The 24538-nt window shown below is 48.4% G+C and overlaps 1 protein-coding gene across 3 annotated transcripts; it reads left to right on the top strand.

Moving 5' to 3' along the window:
- The first annotated feature begins 2157 nt into the window (after positions 1–2157).
- On the top strand, positions 2158–22772 carry ZBTB21 (zinc finger and BTB domain containing 21). Of its 3 annotated transcripts, XM_044947354.2 has the most exons (3): positions 2312–4517; positions 15578–17162; positions 17763–22772. In XM_044947354.2, the coding sequence occupies exons 1-3, from the start codon at positions 4473–4475 to the stop codon at positions 18731–18733; spliced, it is 2601 nt and encodes an 866-aa protein (XP_044803289.2). In that variant the 5' UTR covers positions 2312–4472; the 3' UTR covers positions 18734–22772. The 3 variants fall into 3 exon arrangements, with proteins under 3 accessions (XP_006071594.1, XP_044803283.2, XP_044803289.2); XM_006071532.4 differs by lacking the exon at positions 2312–4517 and adding an exon at positions 2158–2298 and having other exon boundaries at positions 15578–22772; XM_044947348.2 differs by having other exon boundaries at positions 2311–4517; positions 15578–22772.
- Positions 22773–24538: the final 1766 nt, after the last annotated feature.

Here is a 24538-nt window from a genome sequence, read left to right as displayed (position 1 = left end):
CCAGAATACTAGAGTGGGTTGCCATTCCCTTCTCCAGGGGATCTTTCCAACCCAGGGAGCGAACCCAGGTCTCCTGCACTGCAGATTCTTTATTGTCTAAGCCATCAGAGAAGCCTGATTTTTATTGGTAATTGTTATTTTCATTTACTTATGTTCTATTTTTGGCTGAGGTGGGTCTTTGTCCCTTTGCTGGGGCTTTCTCTAGTGGCAGCAAGTGGGGGCTACCTTCATTGTGGTGCACATGCTTCTCACTGCGATGGTGTCTCTTGTAGCAGAGCACAAGCTTTAGGCGCACACAGTTCAGCAGCTGCAGCACGCAGGCTCAGTAGCTGTGGTGCACTGGCTTAATTGCTCAGGGGCACGTGGAATCTTCCAGGACCAGGGATCAAACCCAGGTCCCCAGCACTGGCAGGCAGATTCTCACCCACAGCACCAGTCCTATCACTCAGACCCCTTTCCTTGAAACGTTCTTAAACAGGAGGCACCAATGTGGATCCTCCTGAGGCAACTGGAAGGGATGCAGGCAGAGAACTGCTTCTGGCATCTGGTGCAGTACACTAAAAACCAGACAACTGAGCTTCTAGCTCTAGCTACACAGCTGGTATAGGTTTTCTTACCTGTAAAGCACGCTCACCCAGCCTAACCACACAGAACCGTAAAACTCAAGGCCCTTTGAAAGACTTACAATCACTGTTCTTTTACGTTCAAAGCCACTTTTTGCTCGACCACATTCAGTTCAAAATACAAAAAAACTTCAATAAAGTTTTTAAATAGTTGCAGCAAAGACTTTGAAACACAAGATTCTTCCTTTGAGACTGAGTCCTCTTAAAACGAGAGGAATGAAAACAATTCACAGTAGAGCTCTTCACTTGGGACACGTTTTTCATTTTAGTCAACCTAAGACAAGATTATTTCTTACACATATTCTTCAAACATTTCATAAATTATTTTATCTTAGGTCATGTGCATAAATTCAACTTTAAAAAACATTTTATCTGAAAATTAAGACATTTGAAAAGTGTTCAACAACATGGGTTTAAAATCCAGGAATTAAAACATCAGTCCTAAAAATTATCGCTTTAAAAGGCAGTCTCCAGAACTCCCTGAGGGTCCAGAGGTTAGGACTCTGACTTTCCACCACAGGGGGAACAGACTGGACCCCTGGTAGGGGAACTAAAATCTGGCATGTCCTACTCAAAACGAACATAACGCAGTCTCCTCGCCCTTCCAATCTGATCTGTTCTGGCTTTGGGGAACACATCTGGATGTATGTTTATCTTGCCCAACAGAAGCTTTCTTTCGTGTTTACAGTTTGGCATTTCTGTCACACTAATTTTCCGGTTTTGAATGAGTGAAGTGAGTTTTCTAATTGACGAGCTTGTAACATTCATACAAGAAAACGACAGTCTACCAGACAGCAAATGAGAATAAGAGAGGCGGGAAAAAATTAGCTGCCCAGTGATCTTTAAATCAATGACCATAAACGTGAAGGCGTTTGGGAACGCGCAGACAAGCGGATGCCGCGGAAGGCTGAAAAACAGAGCAGCCACCCCAACCTGTTCAAGTGGAAGGAACCTGGAGGCCGGTCTACCCCAAGTCAGCCCTGAGTGGTACCCACGACCGGACCGCCCAGGTCGGTTCTTCTCGGCAGGTCGCAGCCCGCGTGCCTCCACAGGCATCTGCGCCACCGGAGGCACCTGGACCTGGAGGTACCTGAGGTACCATGCCGCCGCCGTCGGAGAACCGTCCTCCGAGGGCGCGAGTGGAGGCGCCGGGGCACCGCGCCGGGCCGGGGGCACCACCCGGCGAGCCCACCGACGCGTGACCCGGCGGCGCCAAGCCCACCGGGCCGCCTCTTGTGCGCCCTCGCGATGCGCGCCCCTGTAGCCTTCGCTGCCGCCTCCCCTCAGGGCCGCCCATGGGGCACGCGCACCCCGCCTAGGGTCGGGAGAGGACGCGGGCGCGGGCGGCGCGGGAGGAGGAAGAACCTCGAGCGGAAGGCGCGCGCGGGAGGACGCGGCAGCGGCAGCAGCGGTGGCGGTGACCCGGCGGCCGTCAGGCCCGCCCTCGCCCAGCCCCCGGCTCTGCGCACCTCCCTCGCCCCGCCCCCCGCCGCGGCCCGGTGGCCAATCATAGCGCCGCGCACGTGACGAGCGCTGCCTGCGATGACCTCATCTCTGGTGTGGGATGACGTCAAATTCAAGATGGATGGAATCACAGCGGCAGCGGCGGCTGCGGCGCGCGCGAGCCGAGTGTGAGCGGAAAGGGGCCTGGCGTCTGCCTCGGGGCTGAAGACCGGTGAGTAACTGTCACGCCCCTCGCCCCAGGGGAACTGCGGGGCCCGTGGGAGGCCATAGCCTCCCCGCAAAACGCGGCCTTTCCTGACGTAACTCTGAGGTGATCTCTCTCCTCCTTTTTCTCTCCGCCAGCGGGTTGCGGGTTCTGAGCGCTTCTGCGCGTGCGCCGGGCCCGGCTCTCACCGAGCATGCCCCAGGCTCCCACGTAGCCGATTGTGCCTTCACACTGCGCATGCTCTTTGCCCGCACTTGGCCTCGCCCTCGCCATTGCGCACGCTCCATCCCTCACTGGGCTTCCCTCGCCGAGCCGGGCTCCCCTGCGCCGGACGGTTGGGGTACCTTCCGGCCGAGGGCGCGTGCTCCATGCCGGGCAGGCGTGGAAGCCGGCCGGTGTTCGCCAGGGTGCGCGAGCGTACGCGGAAGCTAGGGTGCGGGGGAACCCGCACCTGCCGCGGCCCGCACCTCCGTCCCACTGCCCCCTCGAGCCCCGCCTGGCGGCCAGCGGCACATCCAACCACTGACCCAAGTAGACTGCTCTCCCCGCCCCGTCCCCCGACCGACCCCTCCGGGAGGACCCGGTTCCCCGACTTTCCACCGCTGGTCGCGAGCGTCCCTGCTGGAATGCGGATCTCCCCCGCCCCCAGTCGAGAAAACTCTGGTCCGCAACCTGCGGGGTTGGGGTAGGGAAGGGGGAGTTGACTCCCGACTGTCGCGCTGGAGACCCCGCCCCAGAGATCTCCTCTGCCGGAGTCCCCGACATATTTTCTCTCATCGCCCAGACCCCCTCAGTTGGAGCAAGTTCACTGACCCACTACAGAAGAGCATTCCCTTGACCGCAGGAACGCTCCGCGGCCCTGGCCCTTCACTCCGGTTGGTGCGCACTCAGCCCGCAGCACTGCCTTGCTTCTGGAAGAAGCCCCTGGAGCAGCACGTTAGCGGGCGGGGTGATTTTAGAGACAGGTTCTCCAGCGGGATGGCCTGTCAGTGGGAGGTGGGGGAGGCGTTAACCAGACCCCGCACGGTCTAGCAGCCTAGGGGTCTTCGTGCCGAAGGTCAGGAGCGGCTCACGACTAGCATCTGAGGGCACCAGCATGTTCAGCAGAGTCCATGAGTGTTCATAACGCTGACCCTGAGTCATCCAGACGGAGCCTGCCTTGTGTACTGGTTCCTTGTTTGGAAGAAAGTGGGTTAATCCATTTTAGATTTCTCCTTGACGGTTATTTTCGAGACCTTTTACCCTCCGATGCTTGGAGTTAAATTCTTCATCCACCTTAATGAGTAATAGTCGTTACATTGAATTTGAGAATCGCTAATTATCGATGTTAAAAAATAAAGTAGAAATTTGGGGCACTGGTTTACTTAAATATACCTTGAGGTTTAATTTATTCTTCCTATTAACACTATCCCGCGTTTAATGTGCTTCATTCTGTGGAAATAGAAGTTGGAAAGGCTATGGCCCCCACCTTTGAGGAACTTAAGATAGTTTACGGCAGGGCATATTAGGTGTTTAACAGAAGAGGGGCCAAGTTATTGAGAGAGTGTCTGGGTTAGCGGGAGATGACTGAGGAACCATTTCAGTTGGCCGCAATGTCAGTGGGGTTGAGGAGAGCAGACTCTAGAGCTGTTTATGAGCAGGGCTTGACAGGCTGGGTCACTGGCTAGAAAGGAAAGAGAAGAGGTTTCTAGTTTGAGAGACCTACTGGTTGGCAGCATACCAAACTAAATGGAATATGTGAAGACCAGCAGATATGGGGGTCAGAGTCAGGATCATAGGTACGGTACTGGACAAGGGGCATATCCTGTAATGGAAGAGTCCTGAGAAGTCTAAGCAGGAGTACAGAGTTAGGAGTCATTGGCCAATGGGATTTAGGGCCACAACCACTCATACCAAAAGCAAAGATAGCTGCCACCTGCAACTCTCTTGGCCAAGCCCAGGTCTCGAGCCTTCCTGATGGTTTCGCTCTTTGTCCAGGAGGCATTTGTTGGACCTGCATGAAGCGTTAGGAATACACAGCTAAAAACAAGGATTCTTCCTTTCATGGACTCTCATGAGGGGGTAGATGTGGAGGCAGGTAACTTAAAATAGCAATGTTACTGAAGAAGAGATGAGGTGCTGTGGTGGTTTAGGTGGCTGAGCTCCTGGCCAGGAGCCATCTGTGGAGTTTTGCAGAGGCAATGACATTTGGATCTTTCTGTAGAAGTTCTACCAGTGAAGGAAAGGTAAGAAAGACGGCGGGTAGGGTAAATGCTCACCTGCATGCTGTCCAGTAGGGGTGGGGAGGTGAACTGTGATCACAATATGAAGACTCTTGTGTGCCAGTTTGGAGAGTTTGGTTGGGTTTTATCTAGGGAGCAATAGAAAAATCGATACAGTATTCTAAAGGGCACTGATGGGACTAGCTCTGCTTTAAGAAAACAAATAAAAGGCACAGTTTCTACTCCTGCATCTAATTAGAGTGTCAGAGTCCAGAAAAATCAACAAATATTTATTGCTATGTAAGATACCGTTTTGGGCATTGTGAAGAGTGTCAAAAGACATTAAATAGAGTCTTAGCCCTTAAATAGCTTCCAGTTCTGCTGGGGGAACAGACAGCTAACAGTGCGCGGCACTGAAGAAACACTGTGGAATAATACTGGAGTTGAAAGGTGTTTGCTCGATGCAGACAGCAGTGGTCCAGGAAGGTGTGTATAGTGTAGTGATCTAGGGCGGCCATAACAGAGCACCACAGACCAGGGGCGTTGAACACCATTCTGGAGCCTCGAAGTCCAAGATGAAGGCTTTGGCAGCGTCGATTTCTCCTGAGGCCTCTCTGCTCAGCTTGTGGATGGTCATCTTCTCTGTATTTACAAAGTCTCTCTCTGTGTCTGTGTCCTTATCCCCACCTCTTACAGAAACACCACCTCATTTGGGGGGACCTTAGGGCCCACCCTTAAGGATTCGTTGTAACTTCTGATGTCTTAGGGGACCCTGTCTCCATATCCACTTACATTTTGAGGTGCTGGGGTTAGACCTTGTGGGACAGTCCAGCCCATGACTAAAGGCTTAATGGAGGAAACGGGCCTTGAGCTGAGAGCTTGGAAGAGTGAGTGAGCTTCAGCTGAGCAGTGTTGGGGGAGGGATTAGAGGAGGTCTGGGACATTGCAAGTTGGGTAACAGAAGAGGTGAGACCTGCAGGTCGTGTCTCAGAGACAAAGTATCTGAAGCAGGAAGTTATCACAACTAAAGCAAAGAGAATTTAAAAAGTAGTTTGAAACCAGATTGATAGAACCCTGAAGTCCATGTTTTTAAAATTTTGCATTTTACCCTATGGAGAGCCATTGTTTTCATCATTTTTTTACTGAGGTCTTAGGTGTCAGCTAAGCCGTGACGTCAAGGCATTTCCTGACCATCTTCTGCGAACCCTGGTTTCTCCCCCAAGTCCTAGCACCCTGTTTATTTCCTTGTAGCTCTTAACAGTCAGAGTTACCTTCTTTGTTTCCTTGTTCACTGTCTGATTTATCCCACAAGAAAGTGGGGGCCTTGTCTGTCTTATGCACCTCTGTATTCCTAATGTCTAATTGCGCCTTGCACATAATAGGAGCTCAGTAAATAAGCTGAATTAATGATAGTAATGCTTAATGCACACATCCAGGGAATGATCAGAGCTTTGTTTTAAGAAGCCAGTCTGGCAGCAGTATTAATAAAAGGTGGATTTGGAGGGCATGATGGGAAGAACCTAATACCACTTGAAAATATGTTAGGGTCCTTTTGTAACAAGAGCAGAAACTGACAGATCAGCTTAAATAGAAAAAGAAATTGACTTTAAAAGTGGAGGGTTGTTCTTGAGAGTGAAGGAAAAAACGAAGAATGGGGCCAGGAAGGATGAAAACCAGGGTAACTGCAGGAGTCTGGATCGTGGGCACTGCGGGCTGCCTTTTCAGGCTGTGACTGAGATGCACCGGCTCCGCTCAGTTCTGCCTTCATTGTTCTGAGCCCATTTTCCAAAAGAGTTTCCTACCAGGCTTAGCCAGCCCTGAGTGAGGCCCGACAGACCACTCAGGATGGCGCGCTCCAGTGCAAGGAGAACTGGCTGCCCAGCGGCCAGCACCAAGCAGGAGGCTGCTTTAAGTCGCCGAGGTGCCTTCTCCTGGTCGTGGCCAAGCGCACACCCTTAGACCAGATCAGACCCTCTCTAGGGAGACTGAGCATGTGGGAAATGGGACCCAAGGCAGTGACATCATTGCTCTCCAAGGGTCAGATCAGCCAGGCCCGCTTTGAAATCCGAGGAGCTGTCGATGGTGTCTGGATGTCTGCATTATCTCCTAGTGAGCCATGATTAGACCTCACCTCAGAGCCGACTTCCTGTCACCATCTCACAGTGAAATCAAGGAGAGTCAGGGCTGAACCCAGAGGTAAGGCTGTGGGGGTGAACAGTGTGTGTGTTTATATTCCAGAGTCAAATGTAGGTGCTTTGTTTTTCTGTTTGCTTTGTAGAACTATATAAGAAATACCCAATATTCCAAAGCATCGTGTGCCCAGAGTTCAGTTTCACATTAATGTTTTGGATGTAAAGAGATATTTCCCTACAGAACTGGTAGCAAGGGTTTTATGGGCTGGTCTAGGAGCAAATTTGATTTGCAGTGTACCTTTAGCTCTGATGCCAGTCTGGGTGTTAGTCTCCAGAACTTGGAAGCTGGTTGGTGTGAGGTTATGTGGCCCCTCCTCATCTCCCAGTCCTCATCCACCTCCCGGTTTCCTTTTATCTGAGTGTTAGCTCTGCTTTGCTTTTGTTTATAGCCCCAGAATGTTCTATAGTCCAAAAGTGCCTACCCTTCCTCCATCTCCTTAAAAATCTTAGCTTCCTGCAGTTGGTATAAAGAGGGAATTATTTGCGTTGAATTAACTTATATTAAGTTATGGATTCTCCGTCTTAGCACACGGTCCTGGAGGACTTTGAGGTGATGGTATGAAGTAGTTTTCTGGAATCCAGTTGTGAGGAGCACTGAAGCTTTTCTAGGGAGTTGGAACTTCAGCCCAGGGGCTTCTGGGATTTTGAAGCCCTGGCACTGTTAGATGCATGTTTCTGGGAAATGTCTACAATCAGTGAAGAGCGGAGTCTGTGGTAACATAACCATCCAGTGAGCACGGAGCCCCCATCTGTACTCACATCCCCAGCATTCACTCATGGACCCTCCCACCCCTGGGCCAAGTCAACTGCTTGCTGAAATCATTCTTCTCATAGCACTTTTTGTATCCTTATGTGTCTTTCCTACTGTGGAAACTTTCAGGAAAGGAAGAGAAGGATGAAGTCAAGTGCCAGCTTGCAGACAGGAAATACTGTATGTACCAGAAACTTGTAGACATACTGTGTTTGTTGTCCTTCATAAGAATCCCGTAGGGTGGGCAGCCGTTAGTCTCATTGAACGAATTAAGGAAACTTGTACTCAGGTCGAGTGATCTTTACAAGGTTAGATACCTAATAGGTGGCAAAGCCAGGATTTGAGACAAGTAGATGACTATGAAAGTCTTTCCCATGGAGCTGTAGTGACTGCCATGGAGTGTTAACTGTAAAGATTCCCTCATTTTGAAATACCAGGAAACAACATGAAATAGAAAATTCAGGCAGAGTTTGGGAAGATTTCTGTTCAAGGATCCGAGTGGTAAGCAAGCCAGCCCTGCTTCAGAATCTGGTTTTCCTGGGGGATTTCCTCTCAGCTTTTTCCATGGGGAAGGGACCTCTTCTTCCCTGTTGAACCCACTGTTCTTGTAAGAGTGCCAGCGTTTCCCCTGTGACTGCAGCAGTGGCGGGCACTCCTGACGGGGACTCCGGACACGAGCAGTGGGAGGCAGGGGCCGAGTCACAGCGCGTGTCCACATCAGAGCCATCGGACCCAGGATGCCCTGTGTGTCCACAGTTAAAACATACTGAGAGATTAGGGCTTGATAAGTCAGCAGGGTTATGAAGGAGGAAGTACCTCTGGCACCAAAACTAGCCTTATCTGAGGCCAAAGAGCTGAAAAGGCAGGTGGTTTTGAGAGTTCAGCCTGCATATCCACCAGCCACCGAGGCTGTGATTATCACCCTAATCTTGATTATCTCATGACACTCAGTAGTCATGATCCCTGTTGTTGCCTGCATTCTTAGTGTATCATTTTATATTTTTAATAAAGTTCTTAGGCTCAATAAGTATATCTACCATGTCATGAAAGCACTAAAGTCCACAGTGATCATTGTTTGCCGCTAGACCAGGAAGGGGCTCCATTGTTAAGCTTTGATGATTGAGTGGAAAGGTGACAGCAAGGGCTTCTGCAAGACAGTGAGGAGTCTGCGCTGCTGTGCCTGCGTGCCCCTCTCACCCCTAGCACCCAGAACCCTTGGTCTGTCTCCTGAAGACGATGGGAGGGGTCACTGTCCTCCAGTGACCCTGGAGGGGCCTTACTGATGCTCCCAGGGCCTCATGCCTCCACCCACTCCGCAGCCTCATCACCTGCACTCCCCTACATGTGTCTTTTGCTCCCTCAGGCACTTGGTCTTGTCTCTGTGTATTGGACACTGCTCCTGTCCTTGACATGTCCTCCACCCATCCTTCCTGCCTCCCACGTTTTCTGACTTCAGCTTCTCCAGGAAACTTCTGTTGTGGAATGCCTCCCCGACCTTCCTCTCACCTGGACCCAGTGTCTCACCTCTGCTCCCATCTGCACCTCTGCACCCTGCCACCTGCGCCTACACACTGGAGTGTGTGAGGGATCGACTTGTCCTGTTCCCACGCAAGGCTGAGAGGAAGGCAGGACCATGCTTGTCAGACTGGCAGCCTCCCTGTCTGGCCAGTTCTAGCACACACTAGACAGGCGGCCATCCATGAGGAGCGTGCAGTATGATGACTAAGAGTGCAGGCCCTGGGGCCAGGCTCCCAGCCCCACTGTCAGCTGAGTGGGTGACCGGCACACTGCCCCCGACTCTTGGTGTCTGGGTTCCCTGATGGGTGAGACAGGGATGATGGCAGTGCCTATTTCAGATGTTTATGTGAGAACTAAGACAGGGAACTAGAGGTAGGGTGGTATGTGGGTGGAGATGGCCTCTGGAGCCAGGTCATCTGGTGAGAGTTCTGCTCTGCTCCTCACTGTCTGTGCAGACTTGAGCAAGGTACCTAACCTCGTGTGCCTTGGTTTTCTCACCTGTAAAATGGTGATCAAATAGTACAGCCTCCTTGGGTTGGTGTAAATAATGAGTTTAATAATGTAAACACAAAAGATGTTTACAGTAGTATATTTACAGCAGAGTAAACCCTCAGATATCAGCTGTCACTCATGTCTGATCAGTGTCTAGGGAATGGAGTGGAAAACCAGCACCTGGAGGAGTTCTGCTCTAGTTGTCGGGTTTGGACACATTTAGCTGCTTTTGCCTAGAAAATCCCATGGATGGAGGAGCCTGGTGGGCTGCAGTCCATGGGGTTGCGAAGAGTTGGACACGACTGAGCAACTTCACTTTCACTTTTCACTTTCATGCGTTGGAGAAGGAAATGGCAACCCACTCCAGTGTTCTTGCCTGGAGAATCCCAGGGACAGGGAAGCCTGATGGGCTGCCGTCTGTGGGGTCGCACAGAGTCGGACATGACTGAAGCGACTTAGCAGCAGCAGCAGCTGCTTTTTAAGCAGGGCTCTCATTGATAATTGTAAATGATGGCTAGAGTTAAATAAATCGGAGAAGGCAATGGCACCCCACTCCAGTACTCTTGCCTGCAAAATCCCATGCATGGAGAAGCCTGATAGGCTGCAGTCCATGGGTTCGCTAAGGGTTGGACATGACTGAGCGACTTCACTTTCACTTTTCACTTTCATGCATTGGAGAAGGAAATGGCAACCCACTCCAGTGTTCTTGCCTGGAGAATCCCAGGTACGGGGGGGCCTGTTGGGCTGCCGTCTATGGGGTCGCACAGAGTTGGACACAAGAAGTGACTTAGCAGCAGAGTTAAATGAATAGATTTCAATTCCAAATAATTTTCCTGGACAGTGACTATTCCTCTTAACAACCCAGCTCTCAGTGACTTACTTTTCCCTAATTCCCTGTTTTATCCAAGGAGTATAGAAGCCTGTGGTTTAGGGATTAGAAGCAGTTACTTAGAACAGAGATACAGGTCATGATAATTGGAAGGGAGAGAAAGAAGGAAACTTTTCTGAACAATTAAAAGTGAGAAAATGTAGGAGTAGGAAGCAGATGGTGTGTGGGTCAGCACTGCTTCCTGTCCAGGGACGCAGAACATTTCACTTGGTTTCGTCTTCACACAGTCCCTTGATTTCTTTGTTTGGGTTCCCCCAGAAGCAGACCCTGAGACATGGATTCAGATGTAGATGTTTATCTGGGACGTGATCGCAGAAAGCACAGGAAGGGTTGTAGGGAAAGTGGAGCAGGAAAGGGTGCCCAGAAGGGTCCATTAAACGACCAGGTTCCTGTGCATGTTTAGAATATCTAAATGAATTCCAAAAAAAATTCTGCACCAATTTTTCTGTCCAACTTCATCTCAGGTAAGGACATCCTTCCAGTTCTGGCGACATCTTTATCTCCTCCCTTTCCTATCTTGTGCAGTCAATCCTTCAGAAGTTCTAATGGTTATCTTTACGTCCACTCCTGCCACCCGAGTCTAGGCACCATCCTATCTGGCATGTATCCCTGCAGTGGACTCTCAGCTGGCTTCCCAGCTTGCAGCCTCTCCTGTGCTCCATACTTTGCAGCATAACCAGTGGAATCTTTTTGAAACAAAATTCAGATGGTTGTCATTCCTCTGCTCAGAATCTTCCAGCAGCTGCCCTAGTAAAAAGTGCAGTCCTTCCAGTGGTGCACCCAGCCCTGCACGATACCTCCCCGCGCTCCTCCAGCATCCTCGGCCACAGCCCCCTCAGCTCTGCTCCAGCCCTGCTGTCACCTTGTCTTCCCTCTGCCAGTGTGCTCCGCCCTTGGTGATCCTCATGGCCCATCCATGTGTCTTCCAGGCCTCCTCAAATGTTGTTTTGTTGAGGGAGTGAGTAAGTGAATGATATGTGAAGTTCCTCGTGCTGTCTGTAGTGTGCTATAAGTCCTAAATAAATGGTAGCAATTATGGTTTTCTCTTTTAATTCTCACGGTAACATTATTAATACTATTGTTACTTTAGGTGGGAAAACTGAGGCTCAGAAAGCTCTAGAGCATTAGCCTAGAGCTGTGCTGTGCTTAGTTGCTCAGTCATGACCAACTCTTTGCAACCCCGTGGACTGTAGCCCACCAGGCTCCCCTGTCCATTGAGATTCTCCAGGCAGGAACACTGGAGTAAGTGGCCATGCCCTCCTCTAGGGGATCCAGAGCACTGACCTTTAAACTGTATTAACTCTGAGCCACAGGAAGGAGTGTATTGTACAGTCAGTCCTCCATATCCATGGGGTTCACATCCATGGACTCAATCAACTACAGATGGAAAATATTCAAAAAGGAAAAAATCCAGCAAAACTTGAGTTTGCTGCTCACCAGCAACTATGTAAGTATCATTTACATCATGTTATGTATCATTGATGTAAGCATCCAGAGATGATTTAAAGTGTTTGGGGGGATGTGCATAGGTTATATGCAAATACTGCACCATTTTTATAGGAACTTGAGTGTCTGTGGGTTTTTGGTGTCTGTAGGGCCTGGAACCAGTCCTCTGTGGATACTGAGGGGCGACTACATCAATTTTAAATTGATTTTAAGGAACCCTTTTGGAAAGTACTTGTCCAGACTTTTGATTTTGCATCTCCTGAGCCTCTCTGTCCCTGGGGCAACATCTGAACTAGCTGTCTCAAAAATTATTTGCACTAAAAATAGTGCTCAGAATGCAGCTGAGTTATGAGTGTGGCATTTATAAGCTTATTTTTTTTTCTCTGCTGACCTCTGTAAATGATGGCGGATTTCTTTGCACATAATTAGATGCGTGAGTACAGTGTAGTAAGATTAAGGAAGAAACTCAAATGGCTGTCACAAAAAAGAAGGGAAAATGTGTCTCTCGGGCACTCGGGCATTCACCATCAAGATGAAACGATGCCAGGCAAAACTGAACAGCAACTCAGCGCAGGTTGACCGAGGCAGTTGTCTGTGTACAAGCTACAGGCTCCGAGCTTCGTCCCTGGAAGCAGAGCCTTGCCTCTGTCAGTCAGGTCGAGTCAGCACCACAGCAGGGAGCCAGGGCAGCAGGGAGGGAGACCTGGGGCCACCAGACACTGGTCACTCCAGGTGGCAGCCTCTGTGGCTTCTGCCGAAGACCACAGAGGCTGTCAATTTGGTCACTTAATTGTGTCCGACACTTTGTGACCCCCATGCACAACAGCACACCAGGCTTCCCTGTCCATCACCAACTCCCGGATCTTGCTCAAACTCATGTCCATCAAGTCGGTGATGCCATTCAACAATCTCATCCTCTGTTGTCCCCTTCCCCTCCTCCTCCTGCCTTCAGTCTTTCCCAGCATCAGGGTCTTTTCCAGTGAGTCACTTCTGCACATCAGGAGGCCAAAGTATTGGAGTTTCGGCTTCAGTACTTCCAATGAATATTCAGGACTGATTTCCTTTAGGATTGACTGGTTTGACTTCCTTGCAGTCCAAGGGACTCTTAAGAGTCATCTCCAACACCACAGTTCAAAAGCATCAGTTCTTTAGTGCTCAGCTTTCTTTATAGTCCAACTCTTACATCTGTACATGACTACTGGAAAAACCATAGCTTTGACTAGATGGACCTTTGTGGGCAAAGTAATGTCTCTGCTTTTTAATACACTGTCTAGGTTTGTCATAGCTTTTCTTCCAAGGAGCAAGTGTCTTTTAATTTTATGGCTGCAGTCACCACCTGCAGTGATTTTGGAGCCCAAGAAAATAAAGTTTGTCCCTGTTTCCACTGTTTCCCCATCTATTTGCCATGAAGTGATGGGACCAGATGTTATGATCTTAGTTTTTTGACTGTTGAGCTTTAAGCAACTTTTTCACTCTCCTCTTTCACTTTCATCAAGAGGCTCTTTGGTTCTTCTTTGCTTTCTGCCATAAGGGTGGTGTCATCTGCATATCTGAGATTATTGATATTTCTGCCCGCAATCTTGATTCCAGCTTGTGCTTCATCCAGCCCAGCATTTCTCATGATGTACTCTGCATATAAGTCAAATAAGCACGGTGACAATATACAGCCTTGATGTACTCCTTTTCCTCTTTGGAACCAGTCTGTTGTTCCATGTCCAGTTCTAACTGTTGCTTCCTGACCTGCATATAGGTTTCTCAAGAGGCAGGTATGGTGGTCTGTTATTCCCATTTCTTTCAGATTTTTCCACAGTTTGTTGTGATCCTTACAGTCAAAGGCTTTGGCATAGTCAATAAAGCAGAAGTAGATTTTTTTTTTGGAACTCCCTTGCTTTTTCCATGATCCAATGGATGTTGGTAATTTGATCTCTGGTTCCTCTGCCTTTTCTAAATCCAGCTTGAACATCTGGAAGTCCTCTGTTCACGAACTGTTGAAGCCTGGCTTGGAGAATTTTGAGCATTACTTTGCTAGCCATCTGAAATGAGTGCAATTGTGTGGTAGTTTGAGCATTCTTTGGCATTGCCTTTCTTTGGGATTGGAATGAAAACTAACCTTTTCCAGTCCTGTAGCCACTGCTGAGTTTTCCAAATTTGCTGGCATATTGAGTGCAGCGCTTTAACAGCATCATGTTTCAGGATCTGAAATAGCTCATCTGGAATTCCATCACCTCCACTAGCTTTGTTCTTAATGATGCTTTCTAAGGCCCACTTAACTTCGCATTCCAGGATGTCTGGCTCTAGGTGAGTGATCACACCACTGTAGTTATCTGGGTCATGAAGATCTTTTTTGTGTAGTTCTTCTGTGTATTTTTGCCATCTCTTCTTAATATCTTCAACTTCTGTTAGGTCCCTACCATTTCTGTCCTTTATTGAGCCCATCTTTGCATGAAATGTTCCCTTGGTGTCTCTAGAGGGATACTAAGAGGCTGTTGGCCAACTGTTGACCAGAGGCTGGGTAGCCAGCAAAAGCTGATCCTTTGAAGCTGGAGGAGAACCTGCAGGTGTGCTGGGTGCCTTGTCTGTGTATGGATAGTTTGTCCTCTAGAGAATGGTAAGACTCTCTGAACAATCTTAGTTACTCTGAATCCATTTTATATTAAAAATACCTGTCTTAAGTATTTTAAAGAAGAGATGGCATTGTAAAACCAGCCCAAAGAGATGAGATGTTACGGCAGCAGCTGCGTGAGAGAAAGATTTGGAGAGTCAAGCATCGTCTCTGTGTGAAATGGCTTCATCTTCATCAGGAGTTAATCTAGACACTTTTATTCTGAATTAAATGTCTAGTAACCCTGCAATTTGTGAAAATTAATGGCATGTTTGTCAAATCCTTACCAGGTATGAGATACAGGCTCATTTAATTTTCCCGAGCAGCCCTAAAGGAGGGCACAGTTGTTACCGCCTCATGTGAGGGACCTGATGATCCCAGGTACTAGTTGACTACAAGGGTGGAGCCAGCACCCAGCCACTAGGCCCTGAGATCTCACCTACAGACTTGAAGAGTCTTGGTGAAATCTCAAGTCAGACCCCTTTAGGTTTAGAATTAGTATAATTAAGTTTAGCTCCAGGCTAAACTTTCCATTGTGTTATTGTTGAAAGTGTAATTTGGTAAGAATTAGTATTAGGATTACATGGTGTTCAGCATAAGAAAGTAAAGAAACTTTTCTGTATAATATTTCTAACTTTTTAAAAACACTTTGATGCGATAGTAATTAGTTAAATGATTTCTCTCTTTCTAAATTCTTATCTGTTTTTTGCAACCTCTACAGCCTATTGTTAATTCACATTGTGTTTAATCATATCCAGTAATAAAACTGTTTCCTTTAAGCATTGTGGACTTTATAGGGTTTGGTACTACATACTTTGATCTAATAAGGAATAGAATTAAGCATCAAATGCATAAGGGCCCTAAATAATAAACCTTGTTTTCAAATATTGCTTCTCTACATACCTGCCAAGTTCTAGGTGCCTTTTTAATGGTATGAAATGCTTGTTACAGAGACTTAGTTCCTCAAGTTCATCAGTTTTAATGATCGATGACCTACTTAAGCTGTGATACTTGTTTCTTTGTATTTTCTGTGTTATTTAAATAAGATTGTTCATCCAGAAAGTTTTTGTCAGGCCACAGTCTGCTAAATATTGACACCGGTGAGAAGACAGCCGCTGTTCCCTGCCCTTGAGGAGCCCTCACCTGGGGGAGCGTCGCACGGCCTTGTTCACAGTGACTTTATCTGTCTTTCAGATAAGGCCGAACATGGAGGGGCTGCTGCACTACATCAACCCAGCACACGCCATCTCTCTCCTCAGTGCCCTCAACGAGGAGCGGCTCAAAGGGCAGCTGTGTGACGCGCTCCTGATCGTGGGTGACCAGAAGTTCCGAGCTCATAAAAACGTCCTGGCTGCCAGCAGTGAATACTTCCAGAGCTTGTTCACCAACAAGGAGAACGAGGCACAGACTGTATTCCAGCTGGACTTCTGTGAGCCAGATGCTTTCGACAATGTGCTGAACTACATCTATTCTTCGTCTCTGTTCGTGGAGAAGAGCAGCCTGGCTGCCGTGCAGGAGCTCGGCTATAGCCTGGGCATCTCCTTCCTGACCAATATCGCCTCCAAGACGCCCCAGGCCCCCTTTCCCACGTGTCCCAACAGAAAGAAGACTTTCACCGAGGACGAGGAGAACAGTTCTCAAAAGAGAAGCGTCATCGTTTGTCAGAGCAGGAACGAAGCCCCTGGGAAAGCCGGGAGTCAGAACACCCCTGAGCTGAGCCACCCTCCCCGGCCCTCCGCCAGCATCGCGGTCAAGGCAAACGCCAGTAAGCCCCCCGGCCCAAAACCCACAGAGCCCCCACACCACGTGGCGCCAGCTGAAAAAAGCTGGCCGAAAGATGGCCCCGCGGTTCTGGCGAGGCCGCCCGAGCTCGCCGGGCCTTCGGAGGAGCCAAGCCGGGGCGGCTTGGCCAAGCGGGCCGTGGCACCACCTTCGAAGCCCCCGCTGGACCGGGCGGCCTTGGACGAAAGGCCAGGCGCCAGCGCCCTGCTCCCCAAAGGCGTGGCCGTGGAGCTGGCGTTGCGGAGCCCGCGGCCGCCCGTCCTGTCCCTGCGGGGCTCGCCCGAGACGCCCTTCCTGCTGAAGGAGGCGGGCCGGGGCAGCGGGCCGAGTGAGGATCGGAACCTACTGTATTACTCTAGGCTGGGGCTGGTCATCCCAGCCGGGGCGCCGGCGGCCGGGGCCCAGGGTGTGGACCGCAGCGGCCCTCTCGTCAAGAGCCTCCTGCGCCGGTCGCTGTCCATGGACAGCCAAGTCCCCGTGTACACACCCACTGCCGAGCTGCAGGCTCCCCCAGGCGCGGGCTCGGGCGATGTGGCGGGCAGCGTGCTCTGCGCCTTCTCTTCTCAGAGGCCGCCCTCCAAGGATGGGGGCGAGACGGCGGCCCCCGACACCCGGACCCCTGCCCCGCAGCCTCACCGCCTCAGGTCCTTCAGCGCCTCTCAGCCAGCTGAGCGGCCGGGGGCGGCCCCGGGGCCGGAGGTGCGGGTCAAGGCCGAGCCGCGCAGCCCCCCGGAGCCATGCGACATCATTCGCGTCACCGTGGGGGATGCCGCGGCCGCCACGAGAGACCTGGCGCTACAGACAGAAGACGACCGGAAAGACCCCAGCAGACTCCCAGCCAAGAGGCGGTTCCAGACCGACAGGAGGCTGCCGGCCAAGCAGCCCAAGGCTGAGAGCCCAGGCTCCCCGGGCTCGGGAGACCCCCGCGAGGAGGGCTCGAGCCCATCTGCCCTCCGGGCCGACTTCCCAGGCTCTGACTTAAACAAAGACGAATTCGGTGAGTTGGAGGGCACGAGACCAAACAAAAAGTTTAAATGCAAACATTGCCTTAAAATCTTTAGATCCACGGCGGGCCTGCACCGGCACGTGAACATGTACCACAACCCCGAGAAGCCGTACGCCTGCGACATCTGCCACAAGCGCTTTCACACGAACTTCAAAGTGTGGACGCACTGCCAGACACAGCACGGTGTGGTGAAAAATCCGGCTCCGGCCGCCAGCTCCCACGCTGTCCTGGACGAGAAGTTCCAGAGGAAGCTTATTGATATTGTGCGAGAGCGGGAGATCAAGAAGGCGCTGATCCTGAAGCTGCGGCGTGGCCGGCCGGGCTTCCAGGGCCCTGGCGGCTCCCCAGCGCAGGTCCTCAAGCGGGGCCTGCGCTCCCGGGCCAAGGGCGCCTATGTGTGCACGGCCTGCGGGAAGGCCTACCGCTTCCTCTCCCAGCTCAAGCAGCATGTGAAGATGCACCCGGGGGAGAAGGCCCTTGGGGCTGCCAGGGCCGCGCGGCCCAGGGAGCGCGCGGCCCCCGGGGGCGCAGCGGGCGGCCCGGAGCTCTATCTGTGCCGCCTCTGTAACGCCAAGCTCTCTTCTCTCCTAGAGCAAGGCAACCACGAGCGCCTGTGCCGCACTGCTACGGTGTGCCCCTACTGCAGCCTCAGGTTCTTCTCGCCCGAGCTCAAGCGCGAGCACGAGGGCAAGTGCGAGTTCCGCAAGCTCACGTGCCTGGAGTGCATGCGCACCTTCAAGTCGGCCTTCAGCATCTGGCGGCACCAGGTGGAAGTGCACAATCAGAACAGCATGGCCCCGGCCGCCGGCACCTCCCCACCCCGGCCTGACCTAAACGGCGAGGCCACCGGCCCTGCCCGGCCCCCTGTCCTGCCCGAGCCTGGCCGAGCCGACCCTGCGGCCACTGCCGCCAAAGACGACCCCACGGGGGGCGGCCGCGGCTCTGAGCCTGTGAACTTTGACTCCGAAGACTCCACCTGCCTCCCCGAGGACCTCAGCCTCTCCAAGCCGCTGAAGATCCAGGTCAAAGAGGAGCCGCCGGAGGATGCCGAGGAGGAGGCGCCCGAAGCCGGCGCGGCCCCCAAGGACCTGTGGCCCTGCGAGAAGTGCGGCAAGACCTTCCCGGCACCTAAGCAGCTGGAGCGGCACCAGGAGCTGCTGTGCTCCGTGAAGCCCTTCATCTGCCACGTCTGCAACAAGGCTTTCCGCACCAACTTCCGGCTCTGGAGCCACTTCCAGTCCCACATGGCCCAGGCCTCTGAGGACCCTGCGCACCGGGAACCTGAGGCTGGCCCGGGCCCCACCGGCTCCCCGTCGCCGCCCCCGCTGCCCCCACCGCTGCCCAAGATCCAGCCCCTGGAGCCCGACAGCCCCACAGGCCTGCCCGAAACCCCCACTCCCACCGCCGACAAGCTGTTCGCGCCCCGAGAGTCAGACACGCTGTTCTACCACGCGCCCCCTCTCTCCGCCATCACTTTTAAAAGACAGTTCATGTGTAAGCTCTGCCACAGGACATTCAAGACGGCCTTCAGCCTCTGGAGCCACGAGCAGACCCACAACTAAAAGACTTCTCAGCCCTGGAGACAAGCTCCGGTCTCCAGACTTCAGCCCGAATCGTGAACTGTGTCATAAGAAACAAAATATTTTTTAAAAAAGAATAATAAAGGTTGCAAATTATTATGCTTGAATATAATAAGTTTGAGGTAAACTGATATTAATGAGAAATGTCCTTACTCAACCTAGGAAAACTCCCAAAAGCCCTGTGCTTCTGGACCTTCAGTAATGCCTTTATTAATGTGGAAGTTTGTTCTTGGTTGTTTGCATGGTTCCTCATCCCATGGTGTCAGTATAATCTACTTGAGGTGGTTTGGTTTTCTCTTACTGATTTTCAGTTATTGAAACACTATGAAAGTATTTCTTCTTTAGATTCTATGAAGAAACCTAAGTTTGTACATCTTAGCCATGTTCTCAAGTCCAAACATATCAGAACAAAGTGGAGTAGTTTGCAGTATTAAGATCCTAGAGTACTTCAGCAATAAAAAAAAAAAGATAAACCTCAACTTTAATAAGATATCCTGACACTTGATAAAAATAAATATTTGGTATTTTGTGGTTATTTAGAACCTTTTTTGTATGAAAATCGTGAGATTTAAATCAGCAATAGTAATAGTTAGGTTTATATAAAATAACAAAAAACTTGCTCTTGGGTCATTTCATATAATTAGTGATGGAAGACTCAGGAAAGGAAAGCATGGAGATTTCTGGAAGCCCTCCACCTTGGTTTCCAAAGCTTTGGTGGTGGTGGGCGTGGTGGTCAGAGCACCCACCAGGGCCCTGAATTCAGACCAGCATCGAGGGGCTGTGCAGGTTTGCTTCTCCTGGTTTGTGCCACCACAGATTGAAACTGCGTGTAATGGGGACAGTTAGCATACGGCACAAATTTTGAATTTAACGTGAGTATAACAGGTAAGGTCAGGACGTGTACTTACACCCCCCAGAGTGAGTGCAGCTGCTCTAAATCCCGAATTACTGTTCACTTTCAGAGACTTGAAGCAGAGGGAGGAGCCACACCGCAGTCTCCACACCCTTTTCAAGAACAACCTGTACAGTCATCAGTTTTCCTGCCTCTTTGTATTGTGATTTCTGTTAAGAGTTTTTGGAGTTTACAGTGGTAAAATGTCCATAGTGAAACCATCCTTCTTTAAGGCACTGCTGAATATTTCATAAATATGTATGAAAGTACTCTCAAGGGTCCACAGTTAGTTTCTGCTACTTATTTTGGCCCATAGCACTTGGGCTTCTTTTTTTGTTTTCCTATTTTGTGTAAGTTATAATTTAAAGCCTTTGAGTTGGTATAATCCAGAGTTCATTGGGATGTTTAAAAAGGAAAAGAATTTTATTTCATTGGCAGGGGTGGGGAAGTGAGATACATAGAAGTAGGAATATTGTCGAAACCCCTAAATTCGTTCAAAGTAATGATGGACCTTGATGGTAAAGCCTCCAAGTTTATTAATTTTTTTGCAAGCTCTTCTTTCAGATAAGAAAATCAACTACTGTGACTGAGAAATACTCTACCGAGTACTTAAACTGGTCCTCTGGCAGAAGTCTGTTCATAGTCTCATAACCTGCATTCCATACCAATAGTAGGAAACAGATTCTTTCTTTTTTATGGAAACACAAGCATTTTTATAAAGTTCTAATTGACTTTGTACACTGTAGAAACTACATGTGAAATTTTGCCTTTTATTTTTTCATTTGGAAACTATCAAAAGTCCCCAAATATGGTTACTTCCTATTTTTGTTCTTAAATTTGATGGAGAAAATAAAATTGTTGCCATTATTGATTATCACCATCTTTAGATTTCCTTGAACAAATCTATGCGTTTTAAAGGCAGCAAGAGCATGTGGTTTTCTGTGAAACATTAGGATAGGTTTATTGTTTGTTGAATTCATTCCCTGCATAATGTGGTATTTCTTACTCAGAACACCCTGGTAGCTATCACTTCAAAAGAAGACAGTTCCCTTCAGAGTAATGCTTATTTATGGCTGCTGGAGGCTGGGTGGATAATTCCCTGATACATGGGATCTTGGCATTGTAAACTCAGTATCCCAGGACTTGAACCTTTATGCTACATTTTTGAAGATTTTTTAATAACATTAATTAGTAAAAAAAAAAATATTTTTGATCTAATATAGGCTCTGCATATCTGTTAGATTTTAAAAATTGCCAGTGTTTTGTCTTGTCCACATTTTTGTCTAGGCAAGGAACATAAGTTTTCAAATAAAATTTTGAACCAAAAACATTTATAATGCAGTTCTGGTTTTTCTATTACTTTTTATACTGTACCTTAAAAGCATTAGGCTTGGAAGAGTTTATTTTGGTGGTCAGAAAAATAGGCTTCCTCTCATTTGACTATTTTAAATCTTAAGATGTAAAATAATGAAAGATAAATTGCTTTATGCAGTAAAGTGTTTTTTTAAGAATGTTTAACTCAGCCAATGGGCAAATACTTGGTATAAGGCAAGTTGGTCTTTTCATACTGAAATGCGTTAGCTAGGAAAGATATTCTTGAAAATCTTTTTTTTTCTGATTAATTTTGGGAAGTGTAGAAAGGTCCTTACTCCTTTGTACTTATTCAGGATGCCTGCATTTTTATGCAATTGTGGAAAGAATGTCAGATGTTTTAATATATTCTTTGTTAATCTGAAAACTTGTTATCTGATCGTTTTCTTCATTTGGGGGGAGGGAGGAACACCACAAAAAGGGGATTTTTATCAAAATAAGTAATGGAGGTAACAAATCTTGTACATTTTTTATAGTAAAAATATTTAAAGAATAAGAGACTATTCACTTTTAGAACTGGTTATGGTTAATATGCGTTTATAACTTTGTCAAAATATACAACCAACAGTTTGACAGTGATGTTGTCTGCATTTGTAGTGAGATGGATGTGGTTCCTGGTTTTCTGTTTGGGAACAGATCATCCCAGCCTTCTCTTAAAAAATATAACCCCAGCACTTAATCGGTGATCATCTGGTCCACACACAGCACCCATGGGTGCTAAGAGTAGTAACTGAGATCGGGATTAAATGTGCCCTTTGGTGGAGAAAAGAGGTGTGTTCAGGCCAACCCTGTGGTCGAATGAGGGAGTGACAGGAATGGACTGGTCCAAGTCGGCCTTTGTTCCCTCAAACTCTGTATGTGTGTGTGTGTGTGTGTGTGTGTGTGTGTACAACCATAATCTGGAACTTCAGAAAGTAAAATTATTTTCATTTCTTACTGCAAAAACAATTACATGTCATTTGTAACAGGTTTCTTTATAAATTGCACTAATTAATATTGGAATGTTACAAGTCAGTTTATCAATTTCTGAAGTCTCTTTGATGTTTTTTGCAATAATTGTGAAATGCATTATTGATTTCAATAATGCTAGCACATATTCTTTAATAAGTTCTTTAACACTGGCTTTTTTTAAGTTTTACACATAGTTTTTTCTCTTGTGGCTTTAGCACTTTAAGGAGTTTGGCGTTTGCATAGTTTTTGGTGTGCTTCCCAGGTATGCGCCAGGGCGTCACGTTGCCACGTGACTGGAGAAAATTCATGGTCTGTCTTTAGATTCTGGAGGAGAAAAAATGAGTCAATGTCAGGTTTTTAAAAAATTCCATTTAGAGGCAGTCATTTGGGAACCAAAGTATTTTACTGTATATCTTTAAAAGCATTGAATTCAGTGCTCTTTAGTCATTTATTCGTGCTGTCCAGATTTTCCACAAAGTTATACTTGGTTAATTTACAAAAGTGATAATTTCTTCTTGACATTAATCCAAGACTGTTTCAGAATTTTCATTGAATAAATGCTTATTGCTAAAAGAACAACAAATGTGGTTTTATAACTGTGTGTATTTTGTTTCATATGCCTCTGCACAGAAATCATTGTTCAATTTTATTTAGGAATAAGCTTTTTTGGACTGAAAATTCATAGTAAAATAGGATTCTACCTAATGTTAAGCCATCGCTTCTTTGTATCCAGTTGTATGTTTACTTTGCTTAAATCTCAACTAAGATTGAGTGGAGTCAATAAATTTGTACTGTATTTTGTTTTGAGTTGTGGTCTCATTGGTATGTTTTGGACTTGAATGATACAATAGTTTATGGAAGCTGAGATAAAGCCCTTCCTTCTGCTTGGGGAGCGTGAGTGCTGCTGCTGCTGCTGCTGCTAAGTCTCTTCAGTCGTGTCCGACTCTGTGCGACCCCATAGACGGCAGCCCACCAGGCTCCCCCGTCCCTGGGATTCTCCAGGCAAGAACACTGGAGCGGGTTGCCATTTCCTTCTCCAATGCATGAAAGTGAAAAGTGAAAGTGAAGTCGCTCAGTCGTGTCCAACTCTTCGTGACCCCATGGACTGCAGCCCACCAGCCTCCTCCATCCATGGGATTTTCCAGGCAAGAGTACTGGAGTGGGGTGCCATGGCCTTCTCCAGGGGAGTGTGAGTAGCCACCCACATAAGAGCTGTGAGAGAAATTTCATCTCCCCACTGCTCCAGGTGGCTTGTAAAGCTTAAGTTATTCAGGCACCACAGATGCATAATAAAACCCCATAAGCGGAAGTCTTTGCCTGTCCACCTTTTTCTTTGCTGTCCAGATGGGTAGTTTCTAATGTGATTGTGGGGATAAATGCATAAAAAAGGACATGTTTAGCACCCTAGTTTTGTTTCACGTTTTAAGGGTATTCCACATAGCATCTTTTGTCATTCTAATCAGGCTCTTCCAGAACACCCAAGGTGTGCTCACTCTGAGATGTTAGCCTAAGTGAAGAGCTGGGATGATCAAGGCCAGTTCCATTCACCTGGGCTTGCCCTCACCTCTTCTCAAGGTTTCGTTTTCCCTGCCTGATACCCTAGCCTAGCTTTTCTAGGGATCCTCTGCCTAAAAGTTATGAACACACTGCACCAGGTGTAAGTGGTTTAATCTTTATTTTAATCCACTTTAGCCCTGCTGTTCAATTTGCTTCCGAATATTGTTTCTTAAAAAAAAAAAAAAAAGCTTAGGTTTGCCTTTCGTTCTTAGTAATCACAGGCTTCCTGAGGTTGGCACAGTGACACTCCTGTTGCATCTTTGATCTTGGGCACACACTCAACAGACGCTTGTGGTGGCAAAACCATGACATTACATGTCTCCAACATGTAACACTTTCTTGGCTAGAGGCCCAAATCTTGTCTCTGTGAACCATGGAAGTGGAGTGGCAGGTATACCTCCTACAAGGCACTTGTCTGGAGAAAATGATTCCCCATGTTGTCACAGAAGCACTTTAAATAGAAAGCCTGCTGTAGCATGACCTTGGCTATCACAAGCCACCATCAGCCCCCCACCTTGGGGTAGAGTCCCTGGGCCCCTTTGTTGATGTAATAAAACAGGAGGGAAGGGGGGAGGGCACAACTTTCGAAAGAATGACATACCCCAAGGACACAACATAAACCCATTAGAATCAAATGGGCCCAAGATGGCAGACAAGTCAATTTCCACTAGACCTTGATCCTTGATCCGCAAGCTACATGACACACCCAGAGGCACCATGACAGTCCCAAGGTAAAGACCAAAAAGTGGGCAGTGGCCCAACTCTTGGAAATCTCCACACCTTCCCCAAAATAAAGACCATAAGGAAAGCTGAGTGCCAAAGAATTGATGCTTTTGAACTGTGGTGTTGGAGAAGACTTGAGAATCCCTTGGACTGCAAGGAGATCAAACCAGTCAATCCTAAAGGAAATCAATCCTAAATAATCACTGGAAGGACTGATGCTGAAGCTGAAGCTCCAATACTTTGACCACACGGTGGGAAGAACTGACTAATTGGAAAAGACCTTGATGCTGGGA

The sequence above is a fragment of the Bubalus bubalis genome, chromosome 1 (assembly GCF_019923935.1).
Source record: "Bubalus bubalis isolate 160015118507 breed Murrah chromosome 1, NDDB_SH_1, whole genome shotgun sequence".
NCBI lineage: Eukaryota > Metazoa > Chordata > Mammalia > Artiodactyla > Bovidae > Bubalus > Bubalus bubalis.
Note: the sequence above shows the minus strand (reverse complement) of the source record. Positions and strands in the feature narration are given on the sequence as shown.